This window comes from Salvelinus alpinus, chromosome 4 (genome assembly GCF_045679555.1).
Source record: "Salvelinus alpinus chromosome 4, SLU_Salpinus.1, whole genome shotgun sequence".
Taxonomy (NCBI): domain Eukaryota; kingdom Metazoa; phylum Chordata; class Actinopteri; order Salmoniformes; family Salmonidae; genus Salvelinus; species Salvelinus alpinus.
In genome coordinates, this window is record NC_092089.1 from 7,238,420 (window position 1) to 7,261,471 (window position 23,052).

At 44.5% G+C, this 23,052-nt stretch overlaps 1 protein-coding gene across 1 annotated transcript in view; it reads right to left on the bottom strand.

Annotated features, from left to right (window-relative positions):
• Positions 1–5,582: 5,582 nt before the first annotated feature.
• The window catches only part of cep76 (centrosomal protein 76), a 30,962-nt gene continuing 13,492 nt past the window's right edge, over positions 5,583–23,052 (bottom strand). The window contains exons 9-12 of the mRNA XM_071395611.1: positions 21,287–21,453; positions 15,880–16,213; positions 6,802–7,019; positions 5,583–6,116 (exon numbers count right to left, since the gene is read on the bottom strand). Of these exons, the coding sequence (XP_071251712.1) occupies positions 5,978–6,116; positions 6,802–7,019; positions 15,880–16,213; positions 21,287–21,453 (858 nt within the window). The 3' untranslated portion in view covers positions 5,583–5,977. The remainder of the gene's footprint in view (positions 6,117–6,801; positions 7,020–15,879; positions 16,214–21,286; positions 21,454–23,052) is intronic.

Consider the following 23,052-nt stretch of genomic DNA (forward strand, 5'->3'; position numbering starts at 1 on the left):
TCTGTATTAACACCAGGCTAAATCCCCCCTAAGATCTGTTTTAACACCAGGCTAAATCCCCCCTAAGATCTGTTTTAACACCAGGCTAAATCCCCCCTAAGATCTGTATTAACACCAGGCTAAATCCCCACTAAGGTCTGTATTAACACCAGGCTAAATCCCCCTAAGATCTGTATTAACACCATGCTAAATCCCCCCTAAGATCTGTATTAACACCAGGCTAAATCCCCATAAGATCTGTATTAACACCAGGCTAAATCCCCCCTAAGATCTGTATTAACACCAGGCTAAATCCTCCCTAAGATCTGTATTAACACCAGGCTAAATCCCCCTAAGATCTGTATTAACACCAGGCTAAATCCCCCTAAGATCTGTATTAACACCAGGCTAAATCCCCCCCTAGGATCTGTATTAACAACAGGCTAAATCCCCCTAAGATTGTATTAACACCAGGCTAAATCCCCCTAAGATCTGTATTAACACCAGGCTAAATCCCCCTAAGATATGTATTAACACCAGGCTAAATCCCCCTAAGATCTGTATTAACACCAGGCTAAATCCCCCCCTAAGATCTGTATTAACACCAGGCTAAATCCCCCTAAGATCTGTATTAACACCGGGCTAAATCCCCCTAAGATCTGTATTAACACCAGGCTAAATCCCCCCTAAGATCTGTATTAACACCAGGCTAAATCCCCCTAAGATCTGTATTAACACCAGGCTAAATCCCCCCTAAGATCTGTATTAACACCAGGCTAAATCCCCCCCTAAGATCTGTATTAACACCAGGCTAAATCCCCCCTAAGATCTGTTTTAACACCAGGCTAAATCCCCCTAAGATCTGTATTAACACCGGGCTAAATCCCCCCCTAAGATCTGTATTAACACCAGGCTAAATCCCCCTAAGATCTGTATTAACACCAGGCTAAATCCCCCCTAAGATCTGTTTTAACACCAGGCTAAATCCCCCCTAAGATCTGTATTAACACCAGGCTAAATCCCCACTAAGGTCTGTATTAACACCAGGCTAAATCCCCCTAAGATCTGTATTAACACCAGGCTAAATCCCCCCTAAGATCTGTATTAACACCAGGCTAAATCCCCCTAAGATCTGTATTAACACCAGGCTAAATCCCCCTAAGATCTGTATTAACACCAGGCTAAATCCCCCCTAAGATCTGTTTTAACACCAGGCTAAATCCCCCTAAGATCTGTATTAACACCGGGCTAAATCCCCCCCTAAGATCTGTATTAACACCAGGCTAAATCCCCCTAAGATCTGTATTAACACCAGGCTAAATCCCCCTAAGATCTGTATTAACACCAGGCTAAATCCCCCTAAGATTTGTATTAACACCGGGCTAAATCCCCCCCTAAGATCTGTATTAACACCAGGCTAAATCCCCACTAAGATCTGTATTAACACCAGGCTAAATCCCCCCTAAGATCTATATTAACACCAGGCTAAATCCCCCTAAGATCTGTATTAACACCAGGCTAAATCCCCCTAAGATCTGTATTAACACCAGGCTAAATCCCCCTAAGATCTGTATTAACACCAGGCTAAATCCCCCTAAGATCTGTATTAACACCAGGCTAAATCCCCCCTAAGATCTGTATTAACACCAGGCTAAATCCCCCTAAGATCTGTATTAACACCAGGCTAAATCCCCCCTAAGATCTGTATTAACACCAGGCTAAATCCCCCTAAGATCTGTATTAACACCAGGCTAAATCCCCCTAAGATCTGTATTAACACCAGGCTAAATCCCCCTAAGATCTGTATTAACACCAGGCTAAATCCCCCTAAGATCTGTATTAACACCAGGCTAAATCCCCCCCTAAGATCTGTATTAACACCAGGCTAAATCCCCCTAAGATCTGTATTAACACCAGGCTAAATCCCCCCTAAGATCTGTATTAACACCAGGCTAAATCCCCCCTAAGATTTGACCCTCTTCCAGCTTCATGCTTAGCCAATGAGACTTAGCCAGCACTCATCACAGTTTAATTGAGTGCTGATAACAGCCAATAAGATAATGAAATAGTCATCACAGTTTAATTGAGGGCCGATAACAGCCAATAAGATAATGAAATAGTCATCACAGTTTAATTGAGGGCCGATAACAGCCAATAAGATAATGAAATAGTCACAGTTTAATTGAGGGCCGATAACAGCCAATAAGATAATGAAATAGTCATGACAATTTAATTGAGGGCCGATAACAGCCAATAAGATAATGAAATAGTCATCACAGTTTAATTGAGGGCCGATAACAGCCAATAAGATAATGAAATCGTCATGACAGTTTAATTGAGGGCCAATAACAGCCAATAACCGGCTACCGGGAAGGACAGTACCGGCTACCGGGAAGGACAGTACCAGCTTCCGGGAAGGACAGTACCGGCTACCGGGAAGGACAGCACCGGCTACCGGGAAAGACAGCACCGGCTACTACTTGGGAAGGACAGTACCAGCTACCGGGAAGAACAGTACCGGCTACCGGGAAGGACAGCACCGGCTACCGGGAAGGACAGCACCGGCTACCGGGAAAGACAGCACCGGCTACTACTTGGGAAGGACAGTACCAGCTACCGGGAAGAACAGCACCGGCTACCGGGAAGGACAGCACCGGCTACCGGGAAGGACAGTACCGGCTACCGGGAAGGACAGTACCGGCTACTACTTGGGAAGGACAGCACCGGCTACTACTTGGGAAGGACAGTACCGGCTACCGGGAAGAACAGTACCGGCTACCGGGAAGAACAGTACCGGCTACCACTTGGGAAGGACAGTACCGGCTACTACTTGGGAAGGACAGTACCGGCTACTACTGGGAAGGACAGTACCGGCACCTACTGGGAAGGACAGTACCAGCTACTGGGAAGGACAGTACCAGCTACTGGGAAGGACAGTACCAGCTACTGGGAAGGACAGTACCGGCTACTGGGAAGGACAGTACCGGCTACTGGGAAGGACAGTACCGGCTACTGGGAAGGACAGTACCGGCTACTGGGAAGGACAGTACCGGCTACTGGGAAGGACAGTACCGGCTACTGGGAAGGACAGTACCGGCTACTGGGAAGGACAGTACCGGCTACTGGGAAACCCAGTACCGGCTACTGGGAAGGACAGTACCGGCTACTGGGAAGGACAGGACCGGCTACTGGGAAGGACAGTACCAGCTACTGGGAAGGACAGTACCAGCTACTGGGAAGAACAGTACCGGCTACTGGGAAGGACAGTACCGGCTACTGGGAAGGACAGTACCGGCTACTGGGAAGGACAGTACCGGCTACTGGGAAGGACAGTACCGGCTACTGGGAAGGACAGTACCGGCTACTGGGAAGGACAGTACCGGCTACTGGGAAGGACAGTACCGGCTACTGGGAAACCCAGTACCGGCTACTGGGAAGGACAGTACCAGCTACTACTTGGGAAGCCCAGTACCAGCTACTGGGAAGAACAGTACCAGCTACTGGGAAGGACAGTACCGGCTACTGGGAAGAACAGTACCGGCTTTTGGGAAGGACAGTACCGGCTACTGGGAAACCCAGTACCGGCTACTGGGAAGGACAGTACCAGCTACTGGGAAGGACAGTACCAGCTACTGGGAAGGACAGTACCGGCTACTGGGAAGGACAGTACCGGCTACTGGGAAGGACAGTACCAGCTACTGGGAAGGACAGTACCAGCTACTACTTGGGAAGGACAGTACCAGCTACTGGGAAGGACAGTACCAGCTACTGGGAAGGACAGTACCAGCTACTGGGAAGGACAGTACCAGCTACTACTTGGGAAGGACAGTACCAGCTACTACTTGGGAAGGACAGTACCAGCTACTACTTGGGAAGGACAGTACCAGCTACTGGGAAGGACAGTACCAGCTACCGGGAAGGACAGTACCAGCTACTGGGAAACCCAGTACCAGCTACTGGGAAGGACAGTACCAGCTACTGGGAAGGACAGTACCAGCTACTACTTGGGAAGGACAGTACCAGCTACTGGGAAGGACAGTACCAGCTACTGGGAAGGACAGTACCAGCTACTACTGGGAAGGACAGTACCAGCTACTACTGGGAAGGACAGTACCAGCTACTACTTGGGAAGGTCAGTACCAGCTACTGGGAAGGACAGTACCAGCTACTGGGAAGGACAGTACCAGCTACTGGGAAGGACAGTACCAGCTACTGGGAAACCCAGTACCAGCTACTGGGAAGGACAGTACCAGCTACTACTTGGGAAGGACAGTACCAGCTACTACTTGGGAAGGTCAGTACCAGCTACTGGGAAACCCAGTACCAGCTACTGGGAAGGACAGTACCAGCTACTGGGAAGGACAGTACCAGCTACTACTTGGGAAGGACAGTACAAGCTACTGGGAAGGACAGTACCAGCTACTGGGAAGGACAGTACCAGCTACTACTTGGGAAGGACAGTACCAGGTACTACTTGGGAAGGACAGTACCAGCTACTGGGAAGGACAGTACCAGCTACTGGGAAGGACAGTACCAGCTACTGGGAAGGACAGTACCAGTTACTACTTGGGAAGGACAGTACCAGCTACTGGGAAGGACAGTACCAGCTACTGGGAAACACAGTACCAGCTACTGGGAAACACAGTACCAGCTACTGGGAAGGACAGTACCAGCTACTGGGAAGGACAGTACCAGCTACTTGGAAACCCAGTACCAGCTACTGGGAAACCCAGTACCAGCTTACTGGGAAGGACAGTACCAGCTACTGGGAAGGACAGTACCAGCTACTACTGGGAAGGACAGTACCAGCTACTGGGAAGGACAGTACCAGCTACTGGGAAGGACAGTACCGGCTACTGGGAAGGACAGTACCAGCTACTACTGGGAAGGACAGTACCAGCTACTGGGAAGGACAGTACCGGCTACTGGGAAGGACAGTACCGGCTACTGGGAAGGACAGTACCGGCTACTGGGAAGGACAGTACCAGCTACCGGGAAGGACAGTACCAGCTAATGGGATGGACAGTACCAGCTACTACTGGGAAGGACAGTACCAGCTAATGGGATGGACAGTACCAGCTACTGGGAAGGACAGTTCCAGCGACTGGGAAGGACAGTACCAGCTACTGGGAAGGACAGTACCGGCTACTGGGATGTCATAAGATCCCTCACTTATCTGTGGTTTGAATCCTAAAGTGCTTTAGCAATACCATCAACTTAGTTCTAAAGTGTTTAACTGGTGTTTTATGAATCCTGTTGTTTGTCAGTGCAGTAGATGTGAATGTGAGGAGGATGAGAGATGTTCTCTAGACAGTAATTACACTGAACAGCATTACTGCTGGAGGAATGGAGCCTTCAGTTCAGTCAGGTCAACCGTCTCCGCTGGTCTTCACTCGCCACCTAGTGGTGGAACCACGCATTACACATCTACTGTTTATTACCTTCATGGTCTTCACTCGCCATCTAGTGGCGGAACCACGCATTACACATCTACTGTTTATTACCTTCATGGTGAACTTAAACTCATTACACCTGGCTGACTAGATAACAGGAACAAGTTCTGATCAATCAAATTTAGTTCAATTACAATTCAGACTCACTCATTAAAAAAAAAGTTCTTTATTTATTTAGAAAAAAATATATGTAGCTATAAATACATTCTCATATTGTAAACAAAGTCTGTAAATAGACAATATAAAGATAAAACATTGTAGTGACGGGGGGATCAATAGTTACATATCAGGATATGACATGTTATGATATGTTTGGACAATGGGGATCAATAGTTACATATCAGGATATGACATGTTATGATATGATTGGACAATGGGGATCAATAGGTACATATCAGGATATGACATGTTATGATATGATTGGACAATGGGAATCACAATAAAATCACAGTATCGAACCGCAATACATACAGAATGGTGAGAATATGGCTTCAACTTGATGTTCCTCCAGCGCTGGGGGCGTGTCAAAGGTTAGGGGTCAGGGGTCAGAGTACAGAACGATACTTGCAGGCGAACATCACCCAGACGGCACAGGCAGACTCAGGGTACGCAAACACCCGGACACGCACCGCCAGCCTCACGTGGTCCCCACGGCAACACACTATCTCATCGCAGAACGGAGACCTGCCCAAACAACGACAGTCACACATCACTTCAGTATCCATGACAACACACACTTCTCCTGTCGTTCAGCTCTTCATTGATCTGATCAACTTGTAAAACTGTGAGGTGTTTATAGGCTGGACATATTCAGTGTTGCCGTGCGTTGCTATAGTTACCTGAGGCAGGTAGCGAAGGCTCGCCGTGTGTTGCGGTGCATTGCTATAGTTACCTGAGGCAGGTAGCGAAGGCTCGCCGTGTGTTGCGGTGCGTTGCTATAGTTACCTGAGGCAGGTAGCGAAGGCTCGCCGTGTGTTGCGGTGCATTGCTATAGTTACCTGAGGCAGGTAGCGAAGGCTCGCCGTGTGTTGCGGTGCATTGCTATAGTTACCTGAGGCAGGTAGCGAAGGCTCGACGTGTGTTGCGGTGCGTTGCTATAGTTACCTGAGGCAGGTAGCGAAGGCTCGACGTGTGTTGCGGTGCGTTGCTATAGTTACCTGAGGCAGGTAGCGAAGGCTCGCCGTGTGTTGCGGTGCATTGCTATAGTTACCTGAGGCAGGTAGCGAAGGCTCGACGTGTGTTGCGGTGCGTTGCTATAGTTACCTGAGGCAGGTTGCGAAGGCTCACCGTGTGTTGCGGTGCATTGCTATAGTTACCTGAGGCAGGTAGCGAAGGCTCGGCGTGCGTTGCGGTGCGTTGCTATAGTTACCTGAGGCAGGTAGCGAAGGCTCGGCGTGCGTTGCGGTGCAGGAAGTGGATAGGGAAACCTTTGAAGGTGTGTCCGTCCGGCACCGCCCTCCGCACAGCGTCCTGGAACTCCTCGTTACCGCAGGAAGTCCCCGTGCAGCGCTCCAGCTCGTACGCCGCCAGGGCGGAGGACAGGACGTAGGACAGGTGGTCATCCCACACTGTGGCCAGGCCCAGGTCCTGGAGGGACACACAGAGATCTACTATAATACAGGTCCTGGAGGAGACATAGAGATCTATTATAATACAGGTCCTGGAGGAGACACAGAGATCTACTATAATACAGGTCCTGGAGGAGGGAGACACAGAGATCTACTATAATACAGGTCCTGGAGGAGACACAGAGATCTACTATAATACAGGTCCTGGAAGAGACACAGAGATCTACAATAATACAGGTCCTGGAAGGAGACACAGAGATCTACTATAATACAGGTCCTGGAGGAGACACAGAGATCTACTATAATACAGGTCCTGGAGGGAGACACAGAGATCTACTATAATACAGGTCCTGGAGGAGACACAGAGATCTACTATAATACAGGTCCTGGAAGAGACACAGAGATCTACTATAATACAGGTCCTGGAGGGAGACACAGAGATCTACTATAATACAGGTCCTGGAGGAGACACAGAGATCTACTATAATACAGGTCCTGGAGGGACACAGAGATCTACTATAATACAGGTCCTGGAGGAGACACAGAGATCTACTATAATACAGGTCCTGGAAGAGACACAGAGATCTACTATAATACAGGTCCTGGAGGAGACACAGAGATCTACTATAATACAGGTCCTGGAGGAGACAAAGAGATCTACTATAATACAGGTCCTGGAGGAGACACAGAGATCTACTATAATACAGGTCCTGGAGGAGACACAGAGATCTACTATAATACAGGTCCTGGAGGAGACACAGAGATCTACTATAATACAGGTCCTGGAGGAGACACAGAGATCTACTATAATACAGGTCCTGGAGGAGACACAGAGATCTACTATAATACAGGTCCTGGAGGAGACACAGAGATCTACTATAATACAGGTCCTGGAGGGAGACACAGAGATCTACTATAATACAGGTCCTGGAGGGAGACACAGAGATCTACTATAATACAGGTCCTGGAGGAGACACAGAGATCTACTATAATACAGGTCCTGGAAGAGACACAGACATCTACTATAATACAGGTCCTGGAGGAGACACAGAGATCTACTATAATACAGGTCCTGGAGGAGACACAGAGATCTACTAAAATACAGGTCCTGGAGGAGACACAGAGATCTACTATAATACAGGTCCTGGAGGAGACACAGAGATCTACTATAATACAGGTCCTGGAGGAGACACAGAGATCTACTATAATACAGGTCCTGGAGGGACACACAGAGATCTACTATAATACAGGTCCTGGAGGGACACACAGAGATCTACTATAATACAGGTCCTGGAGGGACACACAGAGATCTACTATAATACAGGTCCTGGAGGAGACACAGAGATCTACTATAATACAGGTCCTGGAGGAGGGAGACACAGAGATCTACTATAATACAGGTCCTGGAGGAGACACAGAGATCTACTATAATACAGGTCCTGGAGGAGACACAGAGATCTACTATAATACAGGTCCTGGAGGAGGGAGACACAGAGATCTACTATAATACAGGTCCTGGAGGAGGGAGACACAGAGATCTACTATAATACAGGTCCTGGAGGAGGGAGACACAGAGATCTACTGTAATACAGGTCCTGGAGGAGACACAGAGATCTACTATAATACAGGTCCTGGAGGAGGGAGACACAGAGATCTACTATAATACAGGTCCTGGAGGAGACACAGAGATCTACTATAATACAGGTCCTGGAGGAGACACAGAGATCTACTATAATACAGGTCCTGGAGGAGACACAGAGATCTACTATAATACAGGTCCTGGAAGGACACAGAGATCTACAATAATACAGGTCCTGGAGGAGACACAGAGATCTACTATAATACAGGTCCTGGAGGAGACACAGAGATCTACTATAATACAGGTCCTGGAGGAGACACAGAGATCTACTATAATACAGGTCCTGGAGGAGACACAGAGATCTACTATAATACAGGTCCTGGAGGAGACACAGAGATCTACTATAATACAGGTCCTGGAGGAGACACAGAGATCTACTATAATACAGGTCCTGGAAGGACACAGAGATCTACAATAATACAGGTCCTGGAGGAGACACAGAGATCTACTATAATACAGGTCCTGGAGGAGACACAGAGATCTACTATAATACAGGTCCTGGAGGAGACACAGAGATCTACTATAATACAGGTCCTGGAGGAGACACAGAGATCTACTATAATACAGGTCCTGGAGGAGACACAGAGATCTACTATAATACAGGTCCTGGAGGGACACAGAGATCTACTATAATACAGGTCCTGGAGGAGACACAGAGATCTACTATAATACAGGTCCTGGAAGAGACACAGAGATCTACTATAATACAGGTCCTGGAGGAGACACAGAGATCTACTATAATACAGGTCCTGGAGGAGACACAGAGATCTACTATAATACAGGTCCTGGAAGGACACAGAGATCTACAATAATACAGGTCCTGGAGGAGACACAGAGATCTACTATAATACAGGTCCTGGAGGAGACACAGAGATCTACTATAATACAGGTCCTGGAGGAGACACAGAGATCTACTATAATACAGGTCCTGGAGGAGACACAGAGATCTACTATAATACAGGTCCTGGAGGAGACACAGAGATCTACTATAATACAGGTCCTGGAGGAGACACAGAGATCTACTATAATACAGGTCCTGGAGGAGACACAGAGATCTACTATAATACAGGTCCTGGAGGAGACACAGAGATCTACTATAATACAGGTCCTGGAGGGACACAGAGATCTACTATAATACAGGTCCTGGAGGAGACACAGAGGTCTACTATAATACAGGTCCTGGAGGAGGGAGACACAGAGATCTACTATAATACAGGTCCTGGAGGAGGGAGACACAGAGATCTACTATAATACAGGTCCTGGAGGAAGGAGACACAGAGATCTACTATAATACAGGTCCTGGAGGAGGGAGACACAGAGATCTACTATAATACAGGTCCTGGAGGAGACACAGAGATCTACTATAATACAGGTCCTGGAGGAGACACAGAGATCTACTATAATACAGGTCCTGGAGGTGGGAGACACAGAGATCTACTATAATACAGGTCCTGGAAGGAGACACAGAGATCTACTATAATACAGGTTCTGGAGGAGACACAGAGATTTACTATAATACAGGTCCTGGAGGAGACACAGAGATCTACTATAATACAGGTCCTGGAAGGAGACACAGAGATCTACTATAATACAGGTCCTGGAGGAGACACAGAGATCTACTATAATACAGGTCCTGGAGGAGACACAGAGATCTACTATAATACAGGTCCTGGAAGGAGACACAGAGATCTACTATAATACAGGTCCTGGAGGAGACACAGAGATCTACTATAATACAGGTCCTGGAGGAGACACAGAGATCTACTATAATACAGGTCCTGGAGGAGACACAGAGATCTACTATAATACAGGTCCTGGAGGGAGACACAGAGATCTACTATAATACAGGTCCTGGAAGGAGACACAGAGATCTACTATAATACAGGTCCTGGAGGAGACACAGAGATCTACTATAATACAGGTCCTGGAGGAGACACAGAGATCTACTATAATACAGGTCCTGGAAGGACACAGAGATCTACAATAATACAGGTCCTGGAGGAGACACAGAGATCTACTATAATACAGGTCCTGGAGGAGACACAGAGATCTACTATAATACAGGTCCTGGAGGAGACACAGAGATCTACTATAATACAGGTCCTGGAGGAGACACAGAGATCTACTATAATACAGGTCCTGGAGGAGACACAGAGATCTACTATAATACAGGTCCTGGAGGAGACACAGAGATCTACTATAATACAGGTCCTGGAGGAGACACAGAGATCTACTATAATACAGGTCCTGGAGGGAGACACAGAGATCTACTATAATACAGGTCCTGGAGGAGACACAGAGATCTACTATAATACAGGTCCTGGAGGAGACACAGAGATCTACTATAATACAGGTCCTGGAGGAGACACAGAGATCTACTATAATACAGGTCCTGGAGGAGACACAGAGATCTACTATAATACAGGTCCTGGAAGGACACAGAGATCTACTATAATACAGGTCCTGGAGGAGACACAGAGATCTACTATAATACAGGTCCTGGAGGAGACACAGAGATCTATTATAATACAGGTCCTGGAGGAGACACAGAGATCTACTATAATACAGGTCCTGGAGGAGACACAGAGATCTACTATAATACAGGTCCTGGAGGAGACACAGAGATCTACTATAATACAGGTCCTGGAGGAGACACAGAGATCTACTATAATACAGGTTCTGGAGGAGACACAGAGATCTACTATAATACAGGTCCTGGAAGGACACACAGAGATCTACTATAATACAGGTCCTGGAGGAGACACAGAGATCTACTATAATACAGGACCTGGAGGAGACACAGAGATCTACTATAATACAGGTCCTGGAGGAGACATAGAGATCTACTATAATACAGGTCCTGGAGGAGACACAGAGATCTACTATAATACAGGTCCTGGAGGAGACACAGAGATCTACTATAATACAGGTCCTGGAGGAGACACAGAGATCTACTATAATACAGGTCCTGGAGGAGACACAGAGATCTACTATAATACAGGTCCTGGAGGAGACACAGAGATCTACTATAATACAGGTCCTGGAGGAGACACAGAGATCTACTATAATACAGGTCCTGGAAGGACACAGAGATCTACAATAATACAGGTCCTGGAGGAGACACAGAGATCTACTATAATACAGGTCCTGGAGGAGACACAGAGATCTACTATAATACAGGTCCTGGAGGAGACACAGAGATCTACTATAATACAGGTCCTGGAGGAGACACAGAGATCTACTATAATACAGGTCCTGGAGGAGACACAGAGATCTACTATAATACAGGTCCTGGAGGAGACACAGAGATCTACTATAATACAGGTCCTGGAGGAGACACAGAGATCTACTATAATACAGGTCCTGGAGGAGACACAGAGATCTACTATAATACAGGTCCTGGAGGAGACACAGAGATCTACTATAATACAGGTCCTGGAGGGAGACACAGAGATCTACTATAATACAGGTCCTGGAGGAGACACAGAGATCTACTATAATACAGGTCCTGGAGGAGACACAGAGATCTACTATAATACAGGTCCTGGAGGGAGACACAGAGATCTACTATAATACAGGTCCTGGAGGGAGACACAGAGATCTACTATAATACAGGTCCTGGAGGAGACACAGAGATCTACTATAATACAGGTCCTGGAGGAGACACAGAGATCTACTATAATACAGGTCCTGGAGGAGACACAGAGATCTACTATAATACAGGTCCTGGAGGAGACACAGAGATCTACTATAATACAGGTCCTGGAAGGACACAGAGATCTACTATAATACAGGTCCTGGAGGAGACACAGAGATCTACTATAATACAGGTCCTGGAGGAGACACAGAGATCTACTATAATATCCTGTACTGTTAATATCCTGTACTCACACAGGGACCATGTTAATATCCTGTACTCACACAGGGACCATGTTAATATCCTGTACTCACACAGAGACCATGTTAATATCCTGTACTCACACAGAGACCTTGTTAATATCCTGTACTGTAGATATACAACATGACTAGACACACAGAGACCATGTTAATATCCTGTACTGTAGATATACAACATGACTAGACACACAGGGACCATGTTAATATCCTGTACTGTAGATATACAACATGACTAGACACACAGGGACCATGTTAATATCCTGTACTCACACAGGGACCATGTTAATATCCTGTACTGTAGATATACAACATGACTAGACACACAGGGACCATGTTAATATCCTGTACTGTAGATATACAACATGACTAGACACACAGGGACCATGTTAATATCCTGTACTCACACAGAGACCATGTTAATATCCTGTACTGTAGATATACAACATGACTAGACACACAGGGACCATGTTAATATCCTGTACTGTAGATATACAACATGACTAGACACACAGGGACCATGTTAATATCCTGTACTCACACAGAGACCATGTTAATATCCTGTACTGTAGATATACAACATGACTAGACACACAGGGACCATGTTAATATCCTGTACTCACACAGGGACCATGTTAATATCCTGTACTGTAGATATACAACATGACTAGACACACAGGGACCATGTTAATATCCTGTACTGTAGATATACAACATGACTAGACACACAGGAACCATGTTAATATCCTGTACTGTAGATATACAACATGACTAGACACACAGGGACCATGTTAATATCCTGTACTGTAGATATACAACATGACTAGACACACAGGGACCATGTTAATATCCTGTACTGTAGATATACAACATGACTAGACACACAGGAACCATGTTAATATCATGTACTGTAGATATACAACATGACTAGACACACAGGGACCATGTTAATATCCTGTACTCACACAGGGACCATGTTAATATCCTGTACTGTAGATATACAACATGACTAGACACACAGGGACCATGTTAATATCCTGTACTGTAGATATACAACATGACTAGACACACAGGGACCATGTTAATATCCTGTACTGTAGATATACAACATGACTAGACACACAGGGACCATGTTAATATCATGTACTGTAGATATACAACATGACTAGACACACAGGGACCATGTTAATATCCTGTACTCACACAGGGACCATGTTAATATCCTGTACTGTAGATATACAACATGACTAGACACACAGGGACCATGTTAATATCCTGTACTGTAGATATACAACATGACTAGACACACAGGGACCATGTTAATATCCTGTACTGTAGATATACAACATGACTAGACACACAGGGACCATGTTAATATCCTGTACTCACACAGGGACCATGTTAATATCCTGTACTGTAGATATACAACATGACTAGACACACAGGGACCATGTTAATATCCTGTACTCACACAGGGACCATGTTAATATCCTGTACTGTAGATATACAACATGACTAGACACACAGGGACCATGTTAATATCCTGTACTGTAGATATACAACATGACTAGACACACAGGGACCATGTTAATATCCTGTACTCACACAGGGACCATGTTAATATCCTGTACTGTAGATATACAACATGACTAGACACACAGGGACCATGTTAATATCCTGTACTCACACAGAGACCATGTTAATATCCTGTACTGTAGAGACACAACATGACTAGACACACAGGGACCATGTAAATATCCTGTACTCACACAGGGACCATGTTAATATCCTGTACTCACACAGGGACCATGTTAATATCCTGTACTGTAGATATACAACATGACTAGACACACAGGGACCATGTTAATATCCTGTACTCACACAGGGACCATGTTAATATCCTGTACTGTAGATATACAACATGACTAGACACACAGGGACCATGTTAATATCCTGTACTGTAGATATACAACATGACTAGACACACAGGGACCATGTTAATATCCTGTACTCACACAGGGACCATGTTAATATCCTGTACTGTAGATATACAACATGACTAGACACACAGGGACCATGTTAATATCCTGTACTGTAGATATACAACATGACTAGACACACAGAGACCATGTTAATATCCTGTACTGTAGATATACAACATGACTAGACACACAGGGACCATGTTAATATCCTGTACTGTAGATATACAACATGACTAGACACACAGGAACCATGTTAATATCCTGTACTCACACAGGGACCATGTTAATATCCTGTACTCACACAGAGGCCATGTTAATATCCTGTACTGTAGATATACAACATGACTAGACACACAGGGACCATGTTAATATCCTGTACTCACACAGGGACCATGTTAATATCCTGTACTGTAGATATACAACATGACTAGACACACAGGGACCATGTTAATATCCTGTACTCACACAGAGACCATGTTAATATCCTGTACTGTAGATATACAACATGACTAGACACACAGGGACCATGTTAATATCCTGTACTCACACAGGGACCATGTTAATATCCTGTACTGTAGATATACAACATGACTAGACACACAGGGACCATGTTAATATCCTGTACTCACACAGAGACCATGTTAATATCCTGTACTGTAGATACACAACATGACTAGACACACAGGGACCATGTTAATATCCTGTACTCACACAGGGACCATGTTAATATCCTGTACTGTAGATATACAACATGACTAGACACACAGGGACCATGTTAATATCCTGTACTGTAGATATACAACATGACTAGACATACAGGGACCATGTTAATATCCTGTACTCACACAGGGACCATGTTAATATCCTGTACTCACACAGAGGCCATGTTAATATCCTGTACTCACACAGAGGCCATGTTAATATCCTGTACTCACACAGGGACCATGTTAATATCCTGTACTCACACAGGGACCATGTTAATATCCTGTACTCACACAGAGACCATGTTAATATCCTGTACTCACACAGGGACCATGTTAATATCCTGTACTCACACAGAGGCCATGTTAATATCCTGTACTCACACAGAGGCCATGTTAATATCCTGTACTCACACAGGGACCATGTTAATATCCTGTACTCACACAGGGACCATGTTAATATCCTGTACTCACACAGGGACCATGTTAATATCCTGTACTCACACAGAGGCCATGTTAATATCCTGTACTCACACAGGGACCATGTTAATATCCTGTACTCACACAGGGACCATGTTAATATCCTGTACTGTAGAGACACAACATGGCTGACAGGTGTTACAGGTTAAACTGAGCCAACCCGTACGCTGTTTGTACTCTCACCTTCCTGTGTTCCACCACCAGGTACCTCAGCTCCAGTTCCAGCTGGTTGGAGGCAGCGCCGGGATCCAGGGAGGGGCCACAGAGAGGAGGTAGAGGGGGCAGAGAGGTGGTGCTGCCCGGGGAGCAGACTGAGTCAACAGCCTCCTCACTCATAGCCTTCCACTGGGACTGGTTGTGGAAGTCAAACACACAGAGTTCCACGGCGTCCGACGGCTGGCAGTTGGCCAGGAAGGCCCTGTGGTTGAACACACAGCCGATGGTCCTGTATGGATAGGAGGGGCGGGGCTGGGGGGCCAGGGGAGGGGCGTCTGGGTCAATGGCCTGGTGGAGGTACCTAAAAAAAAAAAAAAAAGTTGAACAGATAGAAATATATTGTGTAGAACAGACATGCCACTGACGTACAGACTAGAGTAAGGGATCATCACAGCTCTATACACAACATTGCTGCACCCTGGTGTTAGGATTGATGTTTATGCACTATAGCCTGCTACCATATTGTATGAATATTGTTTTGTTACATCTGCATTGTCTGTCTGTGTGTGTGTGTATGTGTGAGCAACATAGAGTGACATGCTATAAAAGCTGTGGTCAATCTGGAGAGGGGAGGGGTGCATATCTCCAGGCCAACCAGGGAGGGTAGAACACTGGACAATACCATATAAGGAACTGTTTGAGTGTAGCATCTGGGGAGCGGAACAAGACAGATCTAATCTACCCAAAGACCAGATGCGGACACCTGCGAGCACCAAGGGACTGGGACCAGTCTGAGTGCCAGCGATAGGCTGAGCAAAGTTTAAACCACGCTCAGCCTCTACTGTGATAGGCCAACGGATGGCTGTCATAGTATATTAACTGTTGTTTGTGCACATTCCAGAGTTCCCTGTTCTACCCTGCGCGGTGATACAGCGAACCCGTATATACGAAAATTGCATTTGCCATTCATTACTTGCGTTAATTAAACATAATTAAAGAGAGTTAGCAGACCTTGCTTTTTATTTATCCTGATAGCGGATTCGATTAACGTACCACTTACCCTGGTGAAGGGGACTCAGTTAACCTATCGGAAACTCTCTGCCAGAGAGACAGAGCACAAACTGTTGCAGGTGTTTCTAAGCCCAGTTCACATCTAAAACACCTGATGTGTTGATGCAGTTGAAGAACAAAGTCTGTTTGATCTGAACACGTCTGGGTTTTAGGAACATCTCATGTTGGCTGATGGAGATTCCAAAACGCAACATGTCAAATCTTAGCGGAAAACTCTCGACTCGCTTTAGCCAATCAGAGAATAGTGCGCTGACTTTCTGTGTTCAGCCAAGCAGACAGCGAGCTAGCTGTTTTGTTGCAGTAATAGCTAGCTGTTTTGCTGCAGTAATAGCTAGCTGTTTTGCTGCAGTAATAGCTAGCTGTTTTGCTGCAGTAATAGCTAGCTGTTTTGCTGCAGTAATAGCTAGCTGTTTTGCTGCAGTAATAGCTAGCTGTTTTGCTGCAGTAATAGCTAGCTGTTTTGTTGCAGTAATAGCTAGCTGTTTTGTTGCAGTAATAGCTAGCTGTTATGCTGCAGTAATAGCTAGCTGTTTTGCTGCAGTAATAACTAGCTGTTTTGTTGCAGTAATAACTAGCTGTTTTGCTGCAGTAATAACTAGCTGTTGTGCTGCAGTAATAACTAGCTGTTTTGCTGCAGTAATAACTAGCTGTTTTGCTGCAGTAATAACTAGCTGTTTTGTTGCAGTAATAACTAGCTGTTTTGTTGCAGTAATAACTAGCTGTTTTGTTGCAGTAATAACTAGCTGTTTTGTTGCCGTAATAACTAGCTGTTTTTCTGCAGTAATAACTAGCTGTTTTGTTGCAGTAATAACTAGCTGTTTTGTTGCAGTAATAACTAGCTGTTTTGTTGCAGTAATAACTAGCTGTTTTGCTGCAGTAATAACTAGCTGTTTTGTTGCCGTAATAACTAGCTGTTTTGTTGCCGTAATAACTAGCTGTTTTGTTGCAGTAATAACTAGCTGTTTTGTTGCAGTAATAACTAGCTGTTTTGCTGCAGTAATAACTAGCTGTTTTGTTGCCGTAATAACTAGCTGTTTTGTTGCCGTAATAACTAGCTGTTTTGTTGCAGTAATAACTAGCTGTTTTGTTGCAGTAATAACTAGCTGTTTTGCTGCAGTAATAACTAGCTGTTTTGTTGCAGTAATAACTAGCTGTTTTGCTGCAGTAATAACTAGCTGTTTTGTTGCCGTAATAACTAGCTGTTTTGTTGCCGTAATAACTAGCTGTTTTGTTGCAGTAATAACTAGCTGTTTTGTTGCAGTAATAACTAGCTGTTTTGTTGCAGTAATAACTAGCTGTTTTGTTGCAGTAATAACTAGCTGTTTTGTTGCAGTAATAACTAGCTGTTTTGTTGCCGTAATAACTAGCTGTTTTTCTGCAGTAATAACTAGCTGTTTTGTTGCAGTAATAACTAGCTGTTTTGTTGCAGTAATAACTAGCTGTTTTGTTGCAGTAATAACTAGCTGTTTTGTTGCAGTAATAACTAGCTGTTTTGCTGCAGTAATAACTAGCTGTTTTGTTGCCGTAATAACTAGCTGTTTTGTTGCCGTAATAACTAGCTGTTTTGTTGCAGTAATAACTAGCTGTTTTGTTGCAGTAATAACTAGCTGTTTTGTTGCAGTAATAGCTAGCTGTTTTGTTGCAGTAATAACTAGCTGTTTTGCTGCAGTAATAACTAGCTGTTTTGTTGCAGTAATAACTAGCTGTTTTGTTGCAGTAATAACTAGCTGTTTTGTTGCAGTAATAACTAGCTGTTTTGTTGCAGTAATAACTAGCTGTTTTGTTGCAGTAATAACTAGCTGTTTTGTTGCCGTAATAGCTAGCTGTTTTGTTGCAGTAATAACTAGCTGTTTTGTTGCAGTAATAACTAGCTGTTTTGTTGCAGTAATAACTAGCTGTTTTGTTGCAGTAATAACTAGCTGTTTTGTTGCAGTAATAACTAGCTGTTTTGTTGCAGTAATAACTAGCTGTTTTGTTGCAGTAATAGCTAGCTGTTTTGTTGCAGTAATAACTAGCTGTTGTGCTGCAGTAATAACTAGCTGTTTTGCTGCAGTAATAACTAGCTGTTTTTCTGCAGTAATAACTAGCTGTTTTGTTGCCGTAATAACTAGCTGTTTTGTTGCAGTAATAACTAGCTGTTTTGCTGCAGTAATAACTAGCTGTTTTGTTGCCGTAATAACTAGCTGTTTTGTTGCCGTAATAGCTAGCTGTTTTGTTGCAGTAATAGCTAGCTGTTTTGTTGCCGTAATAACTAGCTGTTTTGCTGCAGTAATAACTAGCTGTTTTGTTGCAGTAATAACTAGCTGTTTTGTTGCAGTAATAACTAGCTGTTTTGTTGCCGTAATAACTAGCTGTTTTGTTGCAGTAATAACTAGCTGTTTTGTTGCAGTAATAACTAGCTGTTTTGTTGCAGTAATAACTAGCTGTTTTGTTGCAGTAATAACTAGCTGTTTTGTTGCAGTAATAACTAGCTGTTTTGTTGCAGTAATAGCTAGCTGTTTTGTTGCAGTAATAACTAGCTGTTTTGCTGCAGTAATAACTAGCTGTTTTGTTGCAGTAATAGCTAGCTGTTTTGTTGCAGTAATAACTAGCTGTTGTGCTGCAGTAATAACTAGCTGTTTTGCTGCAGTAATAACTAGCTGTTTTGCTGCAGTAATAACTAGCTGTTTTGTTGCAGTAATAACTAGCTGTTTTGTTGCCGTAATAACTAGCTGTTTTGTTGCAGTAATAACTAGCTGTTTTGCTGCAGTAATAGCTAGCTGTTTTGTTGCCGTAATAACTAGCTGTTTTGTTGCAGTAATAACTAGCTGTTTTGTTGCAGTAATAACTAGCTGTTTTGTTGCAGTAACAACTAGCTGTTTTGTTGCAGTAATAACTAGCTGTTTTGTTGCAGTAATAGCTAGCTGTTTTGTTGCAGTAATAACTAGCTGTTGTGCTGCAGTAATAACTAGCTGTTTTGCTGCAGTAATAACTAGCTGTTTTTCTGCAGTAATAACTAGCTGTTTTGTTGCCGTAATAACTAGCTGTTTTGTTGCAGTAATAACTAGCTGTTTTGCTGCAGTAATAGCTAGCTGTTTTGCTGCAGTAATAACTAGCTGTTTTGCTGCAGTAATAACTAGCTGTTTTGTTGCCGTAATAACTAGCTGTTTTGTTGCAGTAATAGCTAGCTGTTTTGCTGCAGTAATAGCTAGCTGTTTTGCTGCAGTAATAGCTAGCTGTTTTGTTGCAGTAATAACTAGCTGTTTTGTTGCCGTAATAACTAGCTGTTTTGTTGCAGTAATAACTAGCTGTTTTGTTGCCGTAATAACTAGCTGTTTTGTTGCCGTAATAACTAGCTGTTTTGTTGCAGTAATAGCTAGCTGTTTTGCTGCAGTAATAGCTAGCTGTTTTGCTGCAGTAATAACTAGCTGTTTTGCTGCAGTAATAACTAGCTGTTTTGTTGCAGTAATAACTAGCTGTTTTGTTGCCGTAATAACTAGCTGTTTTGTTGCCGTAATAACTAGCTGTTTTGCTGCAGTAATAACTAGCTGTTTTGTTGCAGTAATAGCTAGCTGTTTTGCTGCAGTAATAACTAGCTGTTTTGCTGCAGTAATAACTAGCTGTTTTGTTGCCGTAATAACTAGCTGTTTTGTTGCAGTAATAGCTAGCTGTTTTGCTGCAGTAATAGCTAGCTGTTTTGTTGCAGTAATAGCTAGCTGTTTTGTTGCAGTAATAACTAGCTGTTTTGTTGCAGTAATAACTAGCTGTTTTGTTGCAGTAATAACTAGCTGTTTTGTTGCAGTAATAACTAGCTGTTTTGTTGCAGTAATAACTAGCTGTTTTGTTGCAGTAATAGCTAGCTGTTTTGTTGCAGTAATAACTAGCTGTTTTGTTGCAGTAATAACTAGCTGTTTTGTTGCCGTAATAACTAGCTGTTTTGTTGCAGTAATAACTAGCTGTTTTGTTGCAGTAATAACTAGCTGTTTTGTTGCCGTAATAACTAGCTGTTTTGTTGCCGTAATAACTAGCTGTTTTGCTGCAGTAATAACTAGCTGTTTTGCTGCAGTAATAACTAGCTGTTTTGCTGCAGTAATAGCTAGCTGTTTTGTTGCAGTAATAGCTAGCCTAGCTTGTTGATATTTCTCTGACCAGTTGCAAAGCGTGTAACTTTTCTGGTGAATGTACTTCATGAAACTTGTTTGCTACAACACAGCAGTAAGCGCCTCAGACCGCTGGCCACTCGGACCGCTGGCCACTAGGGAGGCCCTGGGCTGGTCTTTTTGATCTAAATGTCTCGTCTTCAATCAGCTACAACATTGTGAAACAGTCTGGTTCTGTCTCGTCTCACGTGGGCTGTTGTATCTGAACCAGGCTTCAGTCTCACCTGTGTGCGGTCAGGCTCTCCCAGAAGGTGATGGTGCCGTCAGTGCCCCTGGTCATCACCCAGGTGTGTGCCAGGCCCTTGGGCTTAGTGCCAACACACACGTAGGCATCCAGGCCGAAGCCCAGCAACAGACTGCACAGCAGGGTGGCATGGTCCTCACAGTCGCCCTGGAAACACACAACCAATCAGATCAGAGAGATGTCACAATCGCCCTGGAAACACCAAAAACATCATGTCTCAGTTCCTAACTCTAACAGGGCTGGTCATCATGTCTCAGTTCCTAACTCTAACAGGGCTGGTCATCATGTCTCAGTTCCTAACTCTAACAGGGCTGGTCATCATGTCTCAGTTCCTAACTCTAACAGGGCTGGTCATCATGTCTCAGTTCCTAACTCTAACAGGGCTGGTCATCATGTCTCAGTTCCTAACTCTAACCTACAGGGCTGGTCATCATGTCTCAGTTCCTAACTCTAACAGGGCTGGTCATCATGTCTCAGTTCCTGACTCTAACAGGGCTGGTCATCATGTCTCAGTTCCTAACTCTAACCTACAGGGCTGGTCATCATGTCTCAGTTCCTAACTCTAACCTACAGGGCTGGTCATCATGTCTCAGTTCCTAACTCTAACAGGGCTGGTCATGATGTCTCAGTTCCTAACTCTAACAGGGCTGGTCATCATGTCTCAGTTCCTAACTCTAACAGGGCTGGTCATCATGTCTCAGTTCCTAACTCTAACAGGGCTGGTCATCATGTCTCAGTTCCTAACTCTAACAGGGCTGGTCATCATGTCTCAGTTCCTAACTCTAACAGGACTGGTCATCATGTCTCAGTTCCTAACTCTAACCTACAGGGCTGGTCATCATGTCTCAGTTCCTAACTCTAACCTACAGGGCTGGTCATCATGTCTCAGTTCCTAACTCTAACCTACAGGGCTGGTCATCATGTCTCAGTTCCTAACTCTAACAGGGCTGGTCATCATGTCTCAGTTCCTAACTCTAACAGGACTGGTCATCATGTCTCAGTTCCTAACTCTAACAGGGCTGGTCATCATGTCTCAGTTCCTAACTCTAACAGGGCTGGTCATCATGTCTCAGTTCCTAACTCTAACAGGGCTGGTCATCATGTCTCAGTTCCTAACTCTAACCTACAGGACTGGTCATCATGTCTCAATTCCTAACTCTAACAGGGCTGGTCATCATGTCTCAGTTCCTAACTCTAACAGGGCTGGTCATCATGTCTCAGTTCCTAACTCTAACAGGGCTGGTCATCATGTCTCAGTTCCTAACTCTAACAGGACTGGTCATCATGTCTCAGTTCCTAACTCTAACAGGGCTGGTCATCATGTCTCAGTTCCTAACTCTAACAGGGCTGGTCATCATGTCTCAGTTCCTAACTCTAACAGGACTGGTCATCATGTCTCAGTTCCTAACTCTAACAGGGCTGGTCATCATGTCTCAGTTCCTAACTCTAACAGGGCTGGTCATCATGTCTCAGTTCCTAACTCTAACAGGGCTGGTCATCATGTCTCAGTCCCTAACTCTAACAGGGCTGGTCATCATGTCTCAGTTCCTAACTCTAACAGGGCTGGTCATCATGTCTCAGTTCCTAACTCTAACAGGACTGGTCATCATGTCTCAGTTCCTAACTCTAACAGGACTGGTCATCATGTCTCAGTTCCTAACTCTAACAGGGCTGGTCATCATGTCTCAGTTCCTAACTCTAACAGGGCTGGTCATCATGTCTCAGTTCCTAACTCTAACAGGACTG